Source organism: Akebia trifoliata, chromosome 4 (assembly GCF_017979445.1).
Source record: "Akebia trifoliata isolate Shusen 1 chromosome 4, ASM1797944v1, whole genome shotgun sequence".
NCBI lineage: Eukaryota > Viridiplantae > Streptophyta > Magnoliopsida > Ranunculales > Lardizabalaceae > Akebia > Akebia trifoliata.
Window position 1 is genome coordinate 14729284 of NC_141378.1, and position 15751 is coordinate 14745034.

Here is a 15751-nt window from a genome sequence, read left to right on the forward strand (position 1 = left end):
ATTTCGAACAAGTTAACTCAATTTGATTGAATTAAAATATTATAACTAATTAAAATAAGTATATTTAATTTAAATAAAAAGTTCCTTTTTTTTTATAGCTTCTTTTCTCTCAAACTTCTTCAAGTTTGAATTAAAATATTCTAACTAATTAAAATAAGTATATTTATATTTAAATAAAAAGTTACTTTTTTGTAGCTTCACACCTTTTTCTTACCTACCTCCCTCAAGTCCTATAAATTTGTTGCTAATTCAACATGGTTGAAAATCTCCTAAAATTTCTTGTTAATTTTAATATTATAAGAATCCTATTTTTTTTTTTAATAAATCAGGCGCATAACATGTACATCGTCTTCCATTAGTATTTATTAAACAATGGAAATGTATTTAATGGACCCAACGGAGAGATTTCTTTCTAAATAGTCCCTAAGTTTTGGGTGGTAGGTAGATAGTCCATTTAGTAATATTTTTTTTTAATAGCTCCTCTCTTGTCAAACTCACCACATTTTTTTTTTTTTTATAATTATATTGTTGAGGTCAACATTTTTATTGGCAAGCTCAACATCTTTGTTATTGAATTCAACAAATTTTAAAAATGTCAAACTCAACAATAAAAATTGGTGAACTTGATGTTGGTAATATCCACCCAATTTTGTCTTTTAACTTATTTAAATTAAAATACATGGAAAGATCGACTAAAAATTTAACATAACAACCTGTCTTAGATGATTTCAAACCAAAAGAATCATCTTTTGATAGATTTTTATCCAAAAGTGAAGTAAAAAATTAAAAAATCTTAGTTTTTTTACATTCATCTTTAAATTGCTTGAAAATGAATTCTACTTCTTTCGCAAATCCTTTACATCAGATCAGAATCTCAAAAACTTGAAGGGAATGCATAAATTCAAATTTTATTTTTATTTTATGAAAACAATGAATTCAAACGATTATGATTCATTTGGCATTTTAATTGTGAGAAATGTGGGGAGTGAGGTTCAAGCATTGATTAGAAGAAAAAAAAAAGTTTTACCAAGTAAAATATTAAGAGAAGCCCTAAAATTTAAAGATTAATTTAAAAAAAATCACTCTACCAAGGTCTTTTAAGTAATTTTTTCTATTAAAAAACTTCTATTGAGTTCGAGACACATTAACATTATACGCTCATAAGTAAGACTTAAAACAAGTCAAGTTCGGACCATATATGAGTATATCCATATCCAATTTTTTTTATCCAAATCCGATCCGATCGAAATAATTGATTCGGATCAATTGAGTCGGATAATCTCAAATACTGCCAACTGGTGACTTGAAGTCAAGACATCTCCATTTTGAAGAAAGGCCTTGATCACTAACCTAACTGTTGTTGGTTGATAAAAAAAATAACTAAAAAAATATAAAAATACAATAAGTAAAGTAATATATCATTCGGTTATTGACGGATATAAGGATGGATTTGGATTCGAGTTGAGTCAAGGAATATTAACCTATATTCGAACCATATTTTTATTTGAATATACTTGATGAAACGAAATCCATTAAATTTGGAGAATTAGTCCCATTTTAATCCCCACCCATAATATCCGGAGGTATGCATCATTAGATGGTCTTCGAAACGTGTAGTCCGAATCGCGAGGACTATAGGGACCTGTCTTGAGAGTTTTGTCTAGGGAACAGGGTCATTTTCGGTATTTTACTTTTCAGGCCGAACTCTGAAGGCTGAAGTGCTCCATTTATCACAAATGAACTCGCGATCTTCTCTTAAAAACGTTCCCTTTCATGTCTAGTTTTCTCTCTATGCGAGAGTCGAGAGGAAGCCCACTCGAAGTGAAGCGAAATCGAACGGACGAGAAATCAAACGAAACCCCCAAATCAAAACAATTTGACCTCTCATCCATTTCTCTGAAATCCCCTCACCTTTTTTTCTTCGTTGTTCTTCAATCTACCTAGTTTTTTTTTTTTTTTTTTGCTTTGTTTGTTTCAGTTTTTTTTTTCGTTTTGTTTTTGTTTCAGGGGAGAAAAACTAGAAATCGATTATCTCTTCTCGGAGTTGGGTCTTTTGGTTTCGAGAAATCTCTAACGGTTGCCCTTTTGAGCGTATCTTTATGTGGGATTTTATTAGGTTTTCTCTAATGGTTGGTTTTCTATTCTGAAATTAGCGTTTCCGTTAAGGAAATCTTGCTCTTTATAGTTCTGAAGGCGTAAACAACTGTGAGTTTCTCAAATCTCTTCTCTTTCTTTTTAGTTTACCCCTTCCGTTAATTGGGTTTCATTCCTGTCTACGTAGATGTGGATTTTGGATTACCGAAGCATACAATATTATTATAATTTTTTTTTTTCTGACTATAATCTAGGTTTGTGAAATGGGATTTCTTTTCGTATTGTTGTTTACTGATTTTGCAATGTGCGTTCTTCATATAAGGTTATTTCTTTTATGGTAAAATTCACGTTTTTTTTTTGTGACACTTGGTTAGATACTTCTTATTGATGTGTCTCGTAGGAAGTTGTTTTAGATGAATTATAGTTTAGGGTTCAGATGAGTTGGGGTTTTATTGTTTGAGCCTCCATTTGGGGCGAACTGGATGCCATGGTCTGGGGAATAAGCTTTTTTTTTTTTTTTTTTTTCACTTATAGTTTTTATCGTAGATGTGGCGTTTTGATTCCGGGTCAGTGGTAGACTCATGGTTTAAAAACTCGGTTTCGCTTCTCGTCTCGTCCATGCCAGATACTGAATCGTCTCGGATGAGTTTTCCAATACGTTGGAGACGTCTCCTTCAAAAAAATGAAAAATGAATGTGGGGTTTAATATCTCGTTCAAAAAATTGACTTGTTTGTCTGTCTTGTCCATGCTTGATACCGAGACGACTTGGGCGATACGTCTCGGGTTCAGACGAGTTTTGAAACCATGGGTAGACTACTCATAGACTTTACCACCTAACCAAGGTGACACCTTTTAGGGTCCATTGAATACTTGTCGTGCTTTCGGTGTGTGTATAGTGCACCGCCCCCGATGTGCCAAATGTTGAAGTTATGGCTCAAAATCAATTGGGCCTGGTCCAAGTGTGTGTGTGGGTCGGTCCAAGGTAATTTGGGTTGGGCTTGTAAATTATGTAAGTGGCTCACTTATATGGTACTTTTAAAAGGATGGGGTTTTGTTTTCTTTTGTTGTAAATCTAAATCTTTTTTAGAGAAGATAGTAGAGAAAGAAAGAAAACTCAAAGAGGGGAGGTTTGGAAAAATTGGTATCTAGAAGAAGGTGAAGCTAAGTGATCCCTTGTATCGATTTGCCCTGTTTTCTTTATAGTTAAAAAGAGCTTCAAAACTTATACCTCCGTGCATGTAACCTTCAGGTGAACGTAAACTCTTGTGCTGTGGTTATTGAGTTATTTTTTGTGTGTGATTGTTAATCTTTTTTGTATTTGCTACTATTAGTTGGGTTTGTCCTTCATTGCCATTATTAAACCAGGTCTTGGAAGGTGCGGTGAAAAACTCAATAGATGTTGATGAAATTACTAAGTGAGCTTCACAAAGGTGTTCACATACACAACTCCAAACACCTTGGAAATGTTGTGGGTGCTTATAAAAAAAGACAATGTTCTGTGTTTTCAGTAATCTTGGTATGTGAAACATATTGGAAATAATCTAGTTATTTCAGTTTTAATTGTTTTCTAGTACTAGTTTTTTATTTATTTCTTATATGTAAGGGTATTAATGTCTTTTTACTATTTTTATTATTATAAATCCCTGCCAAGATCCCAGATTGAGACTTGACTTTGTTCTTTTTGGCGTCAGAGCCAAGGAATTTCGCCCCCCCTCTCTCTCCTCCTCTTTGGTTCCCCTCCTTCTTCTCTTCTTTATTCATTAAACACTAACTTAGAGCAGCCTCATTCGATCTTCTCCCCTTCGGGGGTCTTTTAATCTTCTTTTTTCTTTTATGACATGTTGCAATAACCTTTTGCGCCGTGTTTTTAACCTATGTTAGGGTTTGTTCATTCAACTTAAATTTTTTTGGGATAATAACAACAATTGCCATTTTTTTACTTTTTTTGGGGTGTGTGACAGCAACTGGGAGTGCTGTTGGGGTGATTTACAGCCCCTATTAGGAACTTTACAGTCCTGCGGCAGTACTAGGAGTGCTGTTGGGAGGTTCAACAGTCCTGCGACAGCCCCTCTCCTCCAATCCTGCCTTGGGACAGCCTTGCCACAGTAGTGGTTGCTTTTTTTTTTTTTTGGTGCTACAATAGCATTTTCTCCTTCAATCCTTCCTTGTGACAGCATTGGGAGTGATGTTGGGGAGATTTACAGATCCTACTAGGAACTTTAAAGCCCTGCGATAACAACCCCTAGCAGTTTTCTGCCTTTCAGCAACACTTGGAGTACTGTTGGGAGGATCAACAGCTTTGCGACAGCCCCTATTAGGAGTATTTTCAGCTTGCTACAGTTCTTTGAAGTGTTGGGAAGACCTGTGGCCACATCTTCACAGCATTGGGAGGCTTGCTATTGCACCTAGGGTGCTTGTAAAGTTTTTTTTTTTGTTCTTTGGCCTTCTAAATTCCTTCTTCAAATCTTTTTTCAAACCAAAGCAATGTTTTCGGAACAAGGAATTACGACTTCCGCTATAGTCTATGGGTCTAACTCTTTAGCTCAACGTATCACATTGCTCTTTTTGATGGTTAGAACTTTCAGTCATGGTCCTGATCTGTGCAACTCTATCTAGGTAGTAGGCAAAAATTTGGATGGCTCTCTGAGACTGTTACTAAACCACCATTTATTGATCTTAAATTTAAATCATGGGAGATCGACAACTGCACTATCCTTGGGTGGTTATTTAACTCCATGGAGTAACGCATTTATACCACGTTTATGTACCATGAGATAGTTCTATCTTTATGGTCAGCACTTACTCAAACATACGCACATGTCAGGAATGACTCGAGGATTTATGAGCTTTATGGAGACATTGCCTAGGTTACCCAAGGGACTCGGAGTGTAGCGGATTACTTTAGATTTCTTCAGTTACGTTGGGAGGAATTTTCTTATTATGAGTCTATGACTGAGTTGTCTTCAGTGGCAGGCAATTATGTGATTAAGATGATTGCTTGACCTCAGACCTACAAGTTTCTTATGGGTCTATGTTCAGAGTTTGAGGCACTTTGGATTTATATCTTCGACACTACTCTTTTACCTTCTTTATTTGAGATATTTGCGACTATTGATAGTGATGAGCGTTGTCGTCGTCGTCGTATTGCTCCTTCTCAGATTCATGTCCCTGTCATTCTTTCTATTCCAACGACAAATCAGATGACGTTCGTTACCAACTCGAGTTTTTTTGACTCTTGTACCCCTATATTAGGAAATCATGACCGTGGTAGTCGTGGTCGTGGTAAAGGGAGTGACCTTACTTGCAATCATTGTGAGAAGATTGGCCATGAGAAGGTCCATTGTTTTCAACTCTATCCTCATCTGATACCATGATTTTCCTCAACTTCGTCTTTAGGACAGACTGCTCCTTGTGCCGCTATAGTGGAGTCATTATCTATTCCTTACTGATCCTCCTTCACTTGGCACGATTGACTTGTAACAACTACAAACTCAGATTGCCACAATTGTCTGGGATCAGATTCATGATCACACTCACTCTTCTTTGACTGTGGCTTCTGTTACTACGCCTCCAGGTACATCCTCTGCTTTCCATGTCATAAAGTTTGGTTTTGCTCATCTGACATGGGTTATTGATTACGATGCATCTAATCATATGACCGGTGAGCTAGTCATTTTACTTCTTCTATTTTTCCTACAACTCATAGGGAGTTTCGTCTTATTGATGGATCCCTTACATCTATCCATAGTGAGGGAATCATCCCCCTATCATTTGAGATTTCACTAGATTATGTGTTTCATGTTCCTCACCTATTTCTCAATCTTGTCTGTGAGTAGTATTACTAAATCTTTAAATTGCTCAGTCACTTTTTTCCCACTCATTGTATTTTTCAGGACCTGACTTTGAGGAGGATATTTGGCAAGGGGTATGAGTGGGATGGGCTGTACTTGTTTGGATCTCAGTCTATTGCTGCTCTGACTTCTGTGTTTCCTTCCTCTGAGAGACACATTTTCATTTCAAATTCTAGACTTATGGCATGCTCACTTAGGACATGCCAATTTTCAACATTTATGTTCTTTGTTTTTTGTTTTAAGAATTGCTTGTAGTGGTTATAAATTTTAGTGCTTTGTGTGTGAACTTTTTAAACATACACGTACTTATATTCCTTGTATGCACTGATTTAATACAATGTTTGATTTAATTCATTCTAATGTTTGGGGGCCTTCCGTCGTTATTGTTTTTAATAGTCATAGATATGATGTTACATTTATTGATTGCTATTCGCGCTGTACTTGATTTTATTTGTTGCGTTCTCGCTCTGAGGTGCTTCCTATCTTTGTCAATTTTTTTAAAATAATTCAGACCCAGCATAATATTATCAATAAATCTCTTAGGTCTGATAATGGGGGGAATATATATGATGGGCTTCGTTCTTATCTTCATGAGTATAGTATGTTTCATCAGTTGACTTGTCCTTATGCTCTTGAGCAGAATGGGGTGGCGGAACGTAAGAACAGCCATCTCATGAATATTGTTTGGTATCTTCGTTGGTATTATGATCTAGTTTCTCACCATGTTATATATTCTCTTGAAGTCACTTTCTTTGAAAATGTTCTATACTTTCGTCCCACATCTACTTTGCAGGGTTTTTTTACCTTGTAAGACCCATCTCTTATAATGTTGTCATCTCCAGTTATTTCTCCATCATCACTGATATTCAAGGTCTACACTCGTTGCCCTTGTCCTCTTCAACCTTTGCCAACTTCCTTCTTGGATTCAAGTATATTCCCGCCTACTTCTACACATACTTGTCCTTATCCCTTCTATTTTTGACAATCACTTGTTTATTGCCATTCCCAAAGGTAAGTAGGGGTGTGTAACTAATCACCCTATTGCCCAGTTTGTTTCCTATCAAGGTCTTTCTTCCTTTTATCAGGCCTACCTTGCAGCCACAGATTCTATCTACATTCCTTGGTCCATATCAGAGGTTTTGTGAGACCGTCAGTGGACTAGAGCTATGACTATTGAGATGGATGCTTTGCAGAAAAATAATATTTGGGAGCTTGTCACCCTTCCATATGGGGAACGAACTGTTAGTTGTAGATGAGTTTTTACTGTGAAATATCTTGTCGATGGGATTATTGATCGGTATAAGGCACACCTCGTTGCTAAAGGGTTTACACACTCCTGGAAAAGATTTTGGTGCTATGTTTGCTTCGGTTGCCCAACTTTCCACTGTTTGACTTCTTATCCCGTTTGTTGCATGTCATTTTTGGTCATATCACCAACTTGATGTGAAGAACTCCTTTTTGAATGGTTATTTGATTGAGATTATTTATATGGACTCCTTTTTGGGTTTCGTTTTCAAGGGGAGTATTCTGGGAAGGTATGCTACGTTCTTAAATCTCTGTATGACCTATAACAGTTCCCACGAGTCTGGTTTCTGTGTTTTTATGAGATTATTTTATCTATGAAATTTTATAGATGTCACTAAGATCACACTTGCTATATTCGTCGAGGAGTTGATGGTCGTTATACTATTGTCTTGATTTATGTGGATGATATTATTAACTGATGATGATGCACAGTGGATTGACAAAGTTAAGATGTTGGATTATGTTTTTGAAGTTAAGGACTTGGGGCCCACTTAAGTACTTCTTGGGGATAGAAGTGGCCCGTTCTCACCGTGGTATTTTACTATTTCAGCGTAAATATACATTGGATTTTCTTCAGGAGACTGGGATGTTTGATTGTTGTCCTACTTTGTTCCCTATGGATTAGAATCATTGTCTTTAAATTGACTCTGGTATTTTTTATCGGATCCTTCTTCTTATCAGAGACTTGTAAGTCGTCTGATTTATTTGACTTACACTAGATTATACTTGTTCTTTACGGTTAGTGTGGTCAGTTAGTTCATGCATTCTCCGCATACTTCTCAATTTGATGTTGTTTATTGTATACTTCGCTACTTGAAGTCGTGTCTTGGTCTTCGCATTTTCTACTTTTCCACTGTTTAGTCGTATTTGTCTTGTTTTACAATGTTGGTTTTCTCACAGATAAGAGATTTACCTTTGGTTTCTGTACTTTTTATGGTGATAACCTTATCTCATGAAAGAATAAGAAACAAAATGAAATTTCTCGTTCTTCTACAGAATTTGAGTATTGTGTTATGGTCCTTGGCACATGTGAGTTACTTTGGTTTCGATCTTTCCTGATAGAGTTGGGGTTTCCTGTTTATGGTTCTTCTACTCTGTTTTGTGACAACAAATTTGTTATCATGCTTGCTTTTGATTTAGTTTTTCACGAAAGAACTAAGCATATTGAGGTTGATATTCACTTTCTCAGGGAGAAAGTTCGGTCTAGTGATTTTTAGACAATCTTCGTACCTTTTTCAGATCAACTTGCCGACATGTTTACGAAATCTGTTGGTCTTTTTATCACTAATTCTCACATTGTCAAGTTGGGTTTAGTTGATATATTTGCCCCAGCTTAAGGGGGAGTATTGGAAATAATCTAGTTGTTATTTTAGTTTTAGTTGTTTTCTAGTAATAGCTTTTTATTTATTTTTTATATGTAAGGGTAGTTATGTCTTTTTACTCTTTTTATTATTATGAATTCTTACCAAGATCTTAGATTGAAACTTGACTTCATTCTTCTAAACATATGATGCACCTTATAGTTCATTTTATTTTATTTTGGTAAGTCTTTTAGTTCATTTTATTGTTTTCATATAACCTTTACTGTTCTATGTTTATTTATATTTGTGATTTTAATATGTTTGTGGGGTTGTTTTTATTTTATTGAATGCTTTGTCTATCCTTTTTTTAATAATGCTTTATTGGACAAATATGTGACTTTAATCAGTTAATGGATTATCTTTCAAGCTCTCCATATTTAGTTCTTTAGTTAAAAAATGGGTTTGGCTTTGACTTCTAGATGTTCCATTGAAATTTTAATTTGGGTTAATACTTATCAAAATAAAATAAAATAAAATAATAATTTGGGTTAATGGAGGGTGAAATATAAGGCATTGTAGAGGTCTAGAGGGGTACTGTGTGCTTGAGAGAGAAGGAAAACTTTGCAGAACATCTTTGCGCAGACATGGTGTCTTAAGGTGTCAGCGGCAGATGGGTGGCAGAGTTTTACTTGTTCTAGTGCACAATATGCCTCAGGTGCAAAGAGGCAGTTAATAGTGATGACCCTTTTTTTCATGAACGTGGGCTTGTTTTTTTGGTTCTGATTTAACCTTCTGTTTATGTATTATATGGACTTCTTTATTGCCTTATTGTAAAATGAATTTGTGTTCATCCTCGGTTGCATAGGCTACTGGAAAGATGCCGACACAATATCCAATACTCTACAACCGACCAATTGATCAATGGAAGGTAGCTGAGTTAAAGGAAGAACTCAAGAGACGGAAACTTGCGATAAGGGGGTTAAAGGATGATTTGATCAAACGTTTGGACGAAGCTATTCGAAATGAGAGGGATTCCATTGAGGAAGAAGCAGCAATTCACACTGAGAAGGATTCAAATGAGAAAGAAGAAGCAATTTGTGTTGAAAAGGATTCTGCCAAGGACGAAGGGGCAATTTGCACTAAGACAGATTTTTCTATGAAAGAAGAAGCAGTTTTCACTGAGAAGGATTCTGCTAAGGACACAATTGAAAATGGTTTTGACTGCGATCAAGAATCTAAGGTTGAGTGTAAAGATGTGGAGACTAAGTCAACTGAGGCTCAAATGGTTGAAGATATTAGGGTTCTTGACGAAAATCAAGCTCAAGAAGTAGATGACTATGCAGCTGTGGTTGATATTGATGGTAGTCCCAAAGGGTTGGGTGAGGGGAAGAGTCAAGAGGCAGAGTTAACGGATACTACTGATTCTGTTGAGTTGGTTGGTCAGCCAATCGATCTTGCAGTGTCTATGGAAACCAATATCACAATCAGCGAAACGGTCATAACCCAGACAACATCAAGCGAGCAGGAGACACAAAACAATGGAGCCCAGATAGAGAATGAAGATCCAAAGCCTCTCCATGAAGATGCAATGCTCGATGTGTCCGATCCGAACAACCAGGTATCTGAGGTCAACCCTGTTTTAGGGTTTCAAGTAAAGTCTGAGTCTATTTCTGCTGATTCTTTGTCAATTAATGAAAAGAATGAACTAAAGGATAATTTGAATGCTGATAATTTCCATTTAGAATTAGAAGTTATTAAGCCGGAGATGGTGCAACCATCATCCAGCGACATTCCTTCTAAAGATGACGATGATATACAAGTGCAACATGAGAACCAGAGCTTTATTGAAGAGATAGATGACACTAGTGCTACATATATGGACCTTAGCAAGAAAAATGATAGTGCAGATGGGGAGAGCGAAAAAATAAATTTAGATCGAAGTTTGGTAGTTGATTCTATGGAGGAGGACATATTGGAGAGTAAGCACGATGATTCGAATCACGATTCTGATGAAGTGGGAGATAGGAGTGAAGTGTGTGTTGTAAAAGAGGAAAGTCCTGATGATGCTTCTGGGCTTGGTTTATCTTTTGACAAGAATGTCATTCCTACCGAAAGTAAGAATACTCCTGTTGTTCCTGCAGAGAAAAGAAAACCTGAAGGTAAGCATATTTCATATCTCATCCCCTCCCCTTTTTGTTTGCAATTACCACAATGTCTTATTCATTTGCTGTGCATTGTACGAGTTTCGACTCTTCCTTACTTTTATTTTTCTCCCTATGCCGAACTTAAGAATCCACTCTTCTAGTTTTAGCGTGTTTTTGTAGAGGGTAATTGTTTTTTGATAAGTATAAATATAATTTATTCAAAAAAAGGAGGTCGAGATGACCCACCTTAGTTACAAGGAAATGTTTTTTGTGATAGTTTTACATTCTAAGTGTTGCTTTTTGTTTGATGGATTAAAATGTAGAAAGTTGGAAAGTACGAACCTATGGAATTGTACAATTTAATTTGATTTTGATGAGTTTTGGAATTTGGATTAAAAAATGCGTGTTCATACTTACACTTCATGGCTTTGGTTAGTTAAATACTCCTCCAAGATCTCTTTTTTTGTTTGTTTTGATAAGTATAAAATTTTATTAAAAGCAAAAGAAAAGTACAAAGGAGGCTGAGGCGGCCCCCTAACAAGGGAAAAACAGAAAAGGAAGAGAAAAACTGAAGAGCTACAGATTACAAATCGCACAATCGGCCCCATACGAAGACATAGTCCTCGAAGGAAAAAACCTCAGAAGTCCTTATTAAGCTTCACCTTCATGAACAAAAACCCAAGAACTTCCATAAACACAGTATACTCATTACCCTCCTTACCACATATCATCTTTTGCTTCACATAATCTTTTGTCTTAATTACTTCTGTGGTAACATGCTAATTTATTACATTTGTACACTACTTTAACTTTAGTTTGTGTTTATCTTCTTTTCTTAAGCATTTAACTTGTTACCTCTCTGAATTTTTCAGATTTTGTTGGTATAATCTCTTGATGGCACTCTTGTCATGTGAATTCTTGTAATTTGATTAATCTGAATGACTGATGAATCCATTTGATTGTCATTTTGTCTCCTATGTATCATACGTACATGATTGTGTGATGTGTAACTTAACAATTTGTGGGTTATATGATTCATGCTACCCATCCCAAACCTTGCATTTTATTTTGTACCCAAGTGAGCTACTGTTTTAAACGGTTACATCTGACACATAATGTTTTAGACACACACACACACACGCGCACACACACACACACACACACACACACACACATATATATATATATATATATATATATATATATATATATATATATATATATAGGGGACGAATCATGGGACATATGTAAAAACAATGTGATAATATTAGAGGTTTTGGATTGAGTTGATTTTTTGTGAGGATGATCCCTATGATGAGAAGATCATCCTAAAAAAAATCAGTCCAATCTGAAACTTCTAACCCCTTCAAAAGTGATTTAGAATGTGGACCGCCGATTTTTTGCCAATAATTTGTAAACCACTTTTGATGGACTTACAAGTTTCAGATTGAGCTGATTTTTTGTGAGGATGATTTTCTCATCGTAGAGACCATCATCACAAAAAATCAGCTCAATCCAAAACCTCTAACCCTATATTTTGAAAAACCATTGTTTTTACATATGTCCCATGATATATATATATATATATATATGGGTTGGGATCCATTGACTTCTAAGAATGACTCGTGAAAAAAACACATGATCTCAACTGTTTAAATACAAAATCCATTGGTTGAGATTTATGAGTATCTTGAAAACACAAATCTTGGAAATACTTCTCCCAAGGATAAATCTCAACCATTGGATTTTGCATTTAAAAGGTTGGGATTATGTGTTTTTTCATGAGTCATTCTTAGGAGTCAAGGGATCCTGACCCTATATATATACACACAATAGTGTGTGCGTATATGCAACTCTGTAGACGCATAGTCAGTGGTTGAATTGTTGCTGCTACTAAATAATGTCAATTATATTCTATTGAATGCAGCATTCTCGAGTAATAATCATCTAATTTCCTGAGGTAAGTATGCCATATGTAAATCACCAAAGAATTAACACACATCTTGGGTGCTGTTAGTAAAAGTTGGTATGTCAATAGAAGCTCTCTTGTTTTAACTATAGATATACATGCTCAGCAAGGGCCTCAGAATCACAATGTGATGTTGGAATGTATAATCATTTTTTTTTTTATGTTAAGCAGATAGCCCCACATGTAGAACTCTTTTTTTTTCCCTTATAAATGTATTTAATGATCTTTCTGCACAGAGCAAGAAGTGGTTGGGAACAATGAACCATCGAAGAGGCAGCGTCGGTGGAATTCAGAAACTCTCAAAATTCCTGAACTGCAAACCTCTAATCTCACAACTTCGACAACACCTAAGGATACAATTCAGTCCGCTACTCCCAAACGCAACTTTACCAGGTCTGAATCGACTCTTAGTGGTGGAGATACACCGAAGGAGCGTGTTGGTAAGAGATCATAATTTAACTGTACCCAATTTTTTCCAAATGCATGGCGTTTTATGTACCTAAGCCAGGCATTGTTGGCATTGGCAGTTCCCCAGTCACCCAAACCTCCAACAAATTCCCTTAGAATTGATCGTTTCCTGCGCCCCTTTACTCTGAAAGCAGTACAGGAGCTTCTAGCGAAAACTGGAACGGTTTGCAGTTTCTGGATGGACCACATCAAGACCCACTGCTATGTCACGGTATTCCTTCCTGTTTCCTTTTCTCACAAATTATGTGGTCGATGTCAATAATACATATTCCCTAGTGATCTTAATCATGAGCACAACCCACAGTTGATCCCTCTGACGGGCAAGAGCCCTACCTAAAGCGAGGTATCCACTACTGTTTGCTTTTTGAAGAACACCTTATGGAATACATTCAAATATTTGTTGCTTTGTATTCAGGTCAACACTTGGTTGGTCAGACTCACTGCCGTATGAGCCCCTTGTCTCATGTTTTTGGTCTCCTCTTTAATGTTTGTCCGATTAATTTAGCAGGACCAACTAGTTGCTCGTCAGTAATTGTTGGCTGCACACACATGGACCTTCAAAATAGCTTTTTTATATAACCTCTATTTTCACCTATTATTTGCACTTCATCGCAGTAACGTTAGGTTTTGGGCTTATTCACCTTCCCATGGCTCTTCATCTTCTCTGCTCATGTCAATTGCAAAGTGCAAACATGCTTGGTACATGACCAAATATTTCTTACAAAAATTATTGAACCAACAATGATTTCTGTGAGCATGGTTGAAGAAGAGAAAAAGGAAGAAAATAACAAAAAAAGGAGCGCAACATCATTTTTATTATTTTTGGAGTGCAATCTTTCAAAATGGAGTGCAATTGGTATGGGTGGTGTGCAACTAGTCGGTCCCTAATTTATTTTGTCAGAAAGAATGTCATTAATTGAAGAATTTTTCTTGTTACATTACTGTGTTGATTGATATTAGTTTTGTGGCTTATTATTACTGGGTATAATATGTTGGCATTTGTTCAATATTTTGGTTTGTGCAGTACTCGTCGGTGGAAGAAGCTATTGAGACTCGAAATGCTTTGTACAACTTACAGTGGCCTGCAAATGGAGGACGCCTTCTGGTGGCTGAGTTTGTCGAACCTCAAGAAGTAAAATTGCGGGCTGAAGCTCCACCTCAGTCTCCAGCAGCGCCTGTTAGCACTAGCCCAATCACGCCTCCAGCCCCATCCCCGTTCCAACCTCAGCCCTCCTCACGCCAAAAAACCCCAAGGCAGCAACTCCCACCACCGCCACCGCCACCACTATCTGACCCACCAGAAGCAAGGGAACGGCTGCCTCTTCCACCCCCACCTCCACTCCATAAGAAACCCGACCAACCTATTGTCACACTTGACGATCTCTTCAAGAAAACTAAAGCCACACCGAGGATCTACTACTTGCCATTATCTGAAGAACAGGTTGCAGCTAAACTTGCACAAAAAGGGAAAAATAGCAAGTAATATGGATCGAGATGTGTTTCAGCTCTGATACTTGTTAGTCAGTATGTAGGATTGTAGAAGACACTATGTTTATTGCATCTTTTTGCAGGTTTGTAGAATTTTCTTGTAGGTGGGAAGTGTCCTTGCCATGTTTGGGATCAAGGGTTCAGATCTTCGATCTATTTGAGTTTCTGCTACAATTGGGTAAGACTGATTATGTATTTTACCTGGGTTAATCAGAACTTCTGAGAGTAGTCTGAATTAATTGTTAATGGATCCATCTTTTATTTTTATTTTTATGTAGTTAATTATGACTTCTCTATTTAGTGTCGTGGGGTGTGATTGTCAGATGGTTAGATTCTAATTCTAGATTTTGATTTTGGATTTCTTTAAATCTGATGATAGAAACCATTTTTTTAATTATAAATTGTTTGTTTCTATTTCAAGTAAAGTGTGCTAGGTATGGTTGAAGCTTTTTGGAACTGGAAGAAATTGATTTTGAATAATGTCTCCATCTGCTTATATCAAGAAAAGAAAAAAGAAAAAAAAGGAGTGTCGGACATATCTTTGATCTTACAAAGATCATGGTTGAGAAAGATACTCTCTTGACAATGGCATCTAATTCTCCTAACTCGAAATTATTTGCTCATCTAACTTCATTCTAATGGAGGAGACTGATAAATAGAATAGACTGCAAAATCTTATTTGGCTACATTGTTTTTAGAAACTCATTTTGGAATCTATAATAATAATTCCCCTTGTTTTCCAGAGAAATCCAAAGGAAAATTGTGTTAAATAAAGAGAGTTGCTATTTACACCCTGACTTTTACTTATTACACCCTACTTTCTTAAATTATCTATCAACCCTAATTAATCATTCAAACATTACAAAAGTTTGGTTAAGTTTTAACCTCAACGTTACAAATCATTATAAGCACATTCAAACGCAGTTGTTCACTACTAGGATTAGGAATTTTGGATTTGTAAGTATAGCTTTACTTAGCAATAAGATTTAAATCGTACAAAGGGTGGCTGATCTAACTTTGTGGCATCCAATAACATGATCAAATGCTTATGGGTCTATGAACTTTTTAAGTAATTTTTTTATATAAAAAAAACGTTATTTTTCATTGTTAAATTTGAGAGTTTGTAGCAG

The 15751-nt window shown here is 36.1% G+C and overlaps 1 protein-coding gene across 1 annotated transcript; it reads left to right on the forward strand.

Moving 5' to 3' along the window:
* The first annotated feature begins 1738 nt into the window (after window positions 1-1738).
* LOC147404036 (uncharacterized) lies at window positions 1739-14915 on the forward strand. Its single transcript, XM_086439839.1, has 5 exons — window positions 1739-2205; window positions 9418-10711; window positions 12902-13105; window positions 13193-13344; window positions 14158-14915. The coding sequence occupies exons 2-5, from the start codon at window positions 9430-9432 to the stop codon at window positions 14614-14616; spliced, it is 2097 nt and encodes a 698-aa protein (XP_086295965.1). The 5' UTR covers window positions 1739-2205; window positions 9418-9429; the 3' UTR covers window positions 14617-14915.
* Window positions 14916-15751: the final 836 nt, after the last annotated feature.

Coding starts and splice junctions, on each gene's coding strand:
- LOC147404036 (XM_086439839.1), top strand. CDS start 9,430: ATGCCGACACAATATCCAATACTCTACAACCGACCAATTGATCAATGG. Junction 13,106..13,192: donor TACACCGAAGGAGCGTGTTG/GTAAGAGATCAT, acceptor TGGCATTGGCAG/TTCCCCAGTCACCCAAACCT. Junction 13,345..14,157: donor AGACCCACTGCTATGTCACG/GTATTCCTTCCT, acceptor TGGTTTGTGCAG/TACTCGTCGGTGGAAGAAGC.